General features: G+C 28.9%; 1 protein-coding gene across 1 annotated transcript; it reads left to right on the forward strand.

The window, feature by feature from the left end:
• Nucleotides 1–3,013: 3,013 nt before the first annotated feature.
• On the forward strand, nt 3,014–4,755 carry LOC107917547 (transcription factor MYB102). The gene is made up of 3 exons (XM_016846877.2): nt 3,014–3,265; nt 3,344–3,479; nt 3,908–4,755. The coding sequence occupies exons 1-3, from the start codon at nt 3,133–3,135 to the stop codon at nt 4,620–4,622; spliced, it is 984 nt and encodes a 327-aa protein (XP_016702366.1). The 5' UTR covers nt 3,014–3,132; the 3' UTR covers nt 4,623–4,755.
• The last annotated feature ends 1,364 nt before the right edge of the window (nt 4,756–6,119 follow it).

Raw genomic sequence — 6,119 nt, forward strand, 5'->3', positions numbered from 1 at the left:
AATAAGAAGAAGAAGAAGAGAAGGCCAATATGACATTATTGTGGTTTGATTGGTCAAATAATTTTTAGATGCTACAAGTTCCTCAATTATCGAAAAAAGAATTAGTTTGTTGTAGTTCATGTTACAACAAAGCAAATAACAAGAAGAGACATGCAAGTTTGGGAAAGGAGGACAAAAAATGATTTATTGTTGCTCCCACATCACTGAAAGCCACTGTTAATAATGTGTGGTATTTGGACATTGGATGTTCGAGGTATGACTAGTGAGAAGGGATTTTTGAAAGATATTCAAAATAGTGATAAAGGCTTGGTTAATTTTGGTGATGAAAAGGAGAATTATTGAGAAAGGAGTTGTCAATGTTGAAGGATTTCATGATTTTATAAATGTTTCTTTGTTTAGAGTTTAAACAATCTTCGATAAAGAGGCTAATTAACGGAGTGAGTTCACATTAAGCGGAGCTTTAGTTACTAATTGTACTATTACTTAATTGGTTGATTCACCTTCAATAAAGTCCACTCAAAATAAATGATTCAATGAATTATATAAATATTTTTTTAATATAATTATGATTCGAACTCAAATTACTTTTAGGAGAAATGAACATACAACTACTTGTTTCACTGTATAAACATCTTTAATGCAATAACCTTGCAACCAAATATTTTGAGGGTTCATGCACTTTGTTCCAATTTTTGTTACAAAAAATAAATCAAGACAATGTACCATAAAACAAGGGCCAAAACACAAAGAATTGAATCAGTTCCCATTCATAATAAGTCAATTAAAGCTGATTTTCTTCTTGCTTGAATTTGAATGTCACTATTGCCAATCAAAATCGTAAATTGGATATGGGAGAATTGAGATTTTATCACTTTATAGATGAAATGACCATATAGTCCAAATTTTGGTCAATATCAATCAGTTTAGTACCAACAAATGAAACAGTAGTATTAAAGAGCTTTTTCTTTGAATATTACTGCTTTGAACCATTGTTCGTGATAGTCTTTATATTATAGATTGTGAAAAAAAGCTAATTTCATTTCTGAATTCAATGTTTTTATTTATTTATTTACCTAACTCATTTTCTCTCTTTCCACGTCATGATAGCAAAATCGCCATTCTTGGCCTTTATAAAATCTTTGACTCTCTCATTATCACTGCATCAAACTCACTTTTCAATCAACTCATAATTTAATCACCATCTTCTTCAATTTTTAGTTACATATTAAAAAGAATAATGATGTTTTCTCTTAAAAATTATGTAAAAGTCGAAACTAATTAATGTACATCATCTTGATAAAAGAAAAGTTAGGTTATATGCACATGCTATACAAATATGTGATTTTGAAAGGATTTATATTTCATACATTAAATACATACCTTATCAATGAAGAAGGTGATATGTTATTAAAAATAAAATTATATAATTTTAATTTTAATTTTTTTTATCAAATATAAGCTCTCTTTGTATATTCAAACAGTAAGGAAGGAAATATTTGTTTTCTTAGAGCAAATATAATATGTGTAGAGTAGAGGTAAGATACTTTTGTGAGTCCATAGATGATATTTCGAAAATATTTTACTGAGAGAGTATGATCTTTCTTCAACAAAAAGGAGCTAACTCAAGTAATATCATTCTTATCCGCTAATGCCATATAAAAGTATGAGCTTGAACTTATCAAAGCCAAATACTCACAATTTTTTTTGATGGACGAGATATTTTCATTGCCTCAACCCGTCAAAAACTCTCTGTAGAGTTGATACCTCAAATATAATATTTTTACTATCAAAAGATTCGACAAATGATACCTCAAATACTTGTGTTAAAACAGTCCAACCTCTTACCAACAATAACATAAGCGGCTCGAGGAAATTAGCCATGCAATGAGTGACGAGAGTCTCTGTTCACCCATCCTCCTATATGTAGCATGTGGCAATGGAATGTTGGATACAGCTATAATATTTGACTAAAAGTAATCTAATAAATAAATAATCAAATCGGGAGAAAAATTGTTTATTTATTTATTTTCTTTTGACATCTGTCTACCTGTTTTAGGATCGGAGACAAAAACAAGGACTCTAGACCAAATTTAGAAGAGACAAAAATCTACTGTTTACAACTTATTAATATTTTAATATTTATTTTTCTTGTCTTAAAACATCTATATTATCCTACCAATTGATACTCCTTTATCGGTTTTAATTAATTGTGTTGAGCAATATTTTTCCGTATCCTTAAGATGGTGTAGTCTATCTATAGGATATTATTCATCCATTACATAAATTAGATAAGCTTCATATATATACACATGTTCTTTACTCTAATTTAAACACGTGTCTATATAATTTCAAATTCATGTAACTTTATAGTACAAAAACTCGTAATACATAGATCAAATCTAGCTCGTCAACTTGCAAACTTACCTCGCGGACTTAGCTCTTGAGTTAAGCCTACGAGCTTATTAAAATTCAACCTAGGTCCAAACTTAAAACAGATTTGAGCCAATAATAATAATTATCCTAACAAGTTACATAATATATGTTAGAAATTATATATTTTTTTGAATATTTATAGGTGATTCAAGGTTGAAATTGGAACCCATTTTACAATAGGCAAATGAATATAATTTGATTAAAAAGGAAAATTTTGAATTATAGTAGCACAACACGGCCCAATGAATTAGGTCGAAACATTTATTTTATGATTTATTATAATAATAAAAATCATAACATAGGTAAAGGATTTCGAAATACCCATTAAGTTAAAATGCTTAGTTAATAAAAATTTAAAGGTTTGTTCTTAGGTTGTACAAAGCTAAGGTTTTTTTTTTTAGTTAAAAAAAGACAGTTTGAATGTTTTTACGTGCCATGTTTTGTTCTTCGTAAGAAGACACGTTTCAATTGGGCGGTACCAAATCCCATTGACTTCTCCCGGTATTTCCCATAGCTTTGTTCCATTTCTTCTCTATTTATATCCCCTTTCTCCATGCATTACATGACTTCGTTTCCCAAGGTTTTTTTTTCTTTTGCATCCAACTTCACCTTCCTTCTTATCTTTCTCGAAAAAGGCAAATTTTAAGATTGTCTTAAAGAAGTGTATATCTATCTATCTATATATATATATATTTAGAAATGGGTAAACCTCCAGGTTGTGACAAAAATGGATTGAAGAAAGGTCCATGGACTGCAGAAGAAGATCAAAAATTGATTGATTATATTCAAAAACATGGCCATGGGAGATGGCGTACCCTCCCCAAAAATGCAGGTATATACTCCGATTCAGAACTTGTATATACTTAAAATCATTGAGTCAAATATTCGAGTTTATCGATTTTCTTTGTAGGGTTGAAGAGATGTGGAAAGAGTTGCAGGCTTCGCTGGACTAATTACTTAAGGCCTGATATCAAGAGGGGGAAGTTCTCAATCGAAGAAGATGAAGTTAAAGTTATAATACAATTACACAGTGTGTTAGGAAACAAGTAAGTTTTTAGCATTAATAGTATTTGGTCTAATTGTGAATTTTACCCTTTTCTTTAGAAAAATTAAGAAATGAGTCCCTCCACTTTAACTTACCGGAATATTTATGAAAATGAGAAGTTAATCCAACTACTAAACCTTACCGTTAATTCAACCAATAACTTGGATTTATATGCATGAGATTAACAAAAATTATCACTTTAGTAATTTATATGCAATAAATTAATTAAAATCAGCAATTTATGTGTTAATCGAAGAACCAAATTCTAATGTAGATGATTAACTTTTTAAGTTTTATAAAGTGGAAGGAGAAAATTTAGAATTATACGTATTTCTTAATTTATAATTATATTAGTAAAGTCAATGAAACAGATGTTGTCTTATGGTGTTACCATGTCTGATTCACTACTGTTTTTTCTTTGAAACTTAGGTGGTCAGCCATTGCTGCTCGACTGCCAGGAAGAACAGATAACGAGATAAAAAACTATTGGAACACTCATATCAAGAAGAAACTATTGAGAATGGGGATCGATCCTGTAACTCATGCTCCTCGACTTGATCTGCTCGAACTCTCTTCACTTCTCAGTTCATCTCTTTACAATTCTTCCTTAAATCCAGCAGGTTTTGTCGGATCAATGTTTAACCCTAGTTTCCTCAGCTTAGCCACTGCTTTCTTATCATCAAACCAAACCAAAAACCTGGAAATTAATAACCTTGCAGGAGATATCCAACAAATACAGAACCCTTATGAACCTTACCAGGGAAACCAGGTTCCTGTTATAACCCAGGTTTCACAAGCTGATTTGAACCAGTTTTCTGCAAATCCTGGTCTGCCAAATTTGTGGCAAATAGACAATAATGTTAGTGATTCAAAGGGCTTTTTGCCGACCACCATGCAAAACATTAATGGCTACAACCATGGGTTTAATTTAGGTGATCAAAACCTGCAACAGGTATGTACTTTTTCTGAGAAAATACCAAATTTGGTGCCTTTTGGATCGCTTTTATCCACACCATCTTCAAGCTCGACTCCTTTGAACAATGGTAGCAGTACTGAAGATATTGAAAGGGATAGTTATTGCAGCAGCAACAACCTGTTGATCTTTGATGTTCCTAAGGGATTAAATGTCAATGGAAGCATGTAATGTTTTTGAAATAAAAAAGTTCGATTTTGAAGTGTTTTTAATTGTGGGGATTTTGACTAGGGTTATTGCATATTTGTAACATCTATGTGAAATCTTTAATTATTATTATTATTTTTTAGAAGTTTTTGTTGAATTCTTTGCATTGCTTAATTCCTATTTAAATTTTTTTCTTTCTGATTTTATTGATACGAATTTCTCAAGGGTTAAGGGGTTGAGGTTGAGGTTGAGGTTGAAGTTATGCTGTTTAAATTGACATTTGCCAATATACATATATAAATATAAAGGGAAGTATATTGACAAGATGGCTTAGGCAGAATTACTTGCTGTTAGGTGTCCATCATTTCATGGGACCCAAAACTATTTTAAATTATGTCAATAATATAAACTATATTATATGCTGCCTATTGGCCAAGCTTCTTCTTTTCTTTACTATTTATTTATTTTACTTTGAAGAAGAAAATAAGAATAAATAATTTTTTTTCTAAAATTCCATCAATATTTAAATATTTTTCTAAATAAAATTTCTTAGCATTAAAAAGTGATATACTAATCTCAACATACAATCCAAGATTTTATATGCAAATTTATTACTGTCTCTATAGTATCCCTTTCTGACAATAATGTATCAACTGAAATAAGATTGACAATAATGTATCAACTGAAATAAGATTCAATTAATAATTTATTATTGAAAAAAATAATTATTTTTGTTAAATGGATATTTTTAAAAAAAGTTTTATTGAATAACTTTCCTATGTTTAATTGATTCTCGTTTCTTTTTTTATTTTTTTTCCTTTTATAAGGATGCTCAATGATTTTGCTTTTCAAATGAAAATTTTGATCATATTGTTATTTTTATTTTTTGATCATATTATTTTTATTTTTTAAAATTAAAATATATATGAATATAAGTGGCGAATTTAGAGGTTGACAGAGGTCCTGGTTTCTTAAAATAAATTTTTTTATATGGTCCTTTTAAAATTTTAAATTCATAAAGATAAAATTATACTTTAACCCCCTAAAACTATAAAAATTTAATTTAATCTTTTAAAATTTATAAAAATATAATTTATTAAAATAATAAAATTATATTTTTTTATTGTAAAAATTACAATTTAATTTTTGGTTTCCCATGGAAATGTCAAACTTTTTAAAGCTGAATCAATGGATGGCTGCTTTACAGTATTGAGAATAGTTAATTATTCTTTTTCACATTTTATTCCATTATCATCGAAAAATAATTGTCTACTGTCGGGTTCTCGTGAAACCAGGGCAGTCCAATTTAAAACGTGAACGCAACTTCAATATACTAATAAAAGAAAATAATGAAAAATGGCAGCTCATTTACATTTATAACTCGTGACTTAAATTTACATATTTCCACATTTTAGTCCAATTGAACAATATTAATAAAAATTATGTTTAAAAAATAAGAAAAAGAAAAAGTGGATCAGAAATTTATTTTTAGACCTTTCATAATACATTGTTTATAGTGAA

The sequence above is a fragment of the Gossypium hirsutum genome, chromosome A01 (assembly GCF_007990345.1).
Source record: "Gossypium hirsutum isolate 1008001.06 chromosome A01, Gossypium_hirsutum_v2.1, whole genome shotgun sequence".
In the NCBI taxonomy this organism is placed as follows: Eukaryota; Viridiplantae; Streptophyta; class Magnoliopsida; order Malvales; family Malvaceae; genus Gossypium; species Gossypium hirsutum.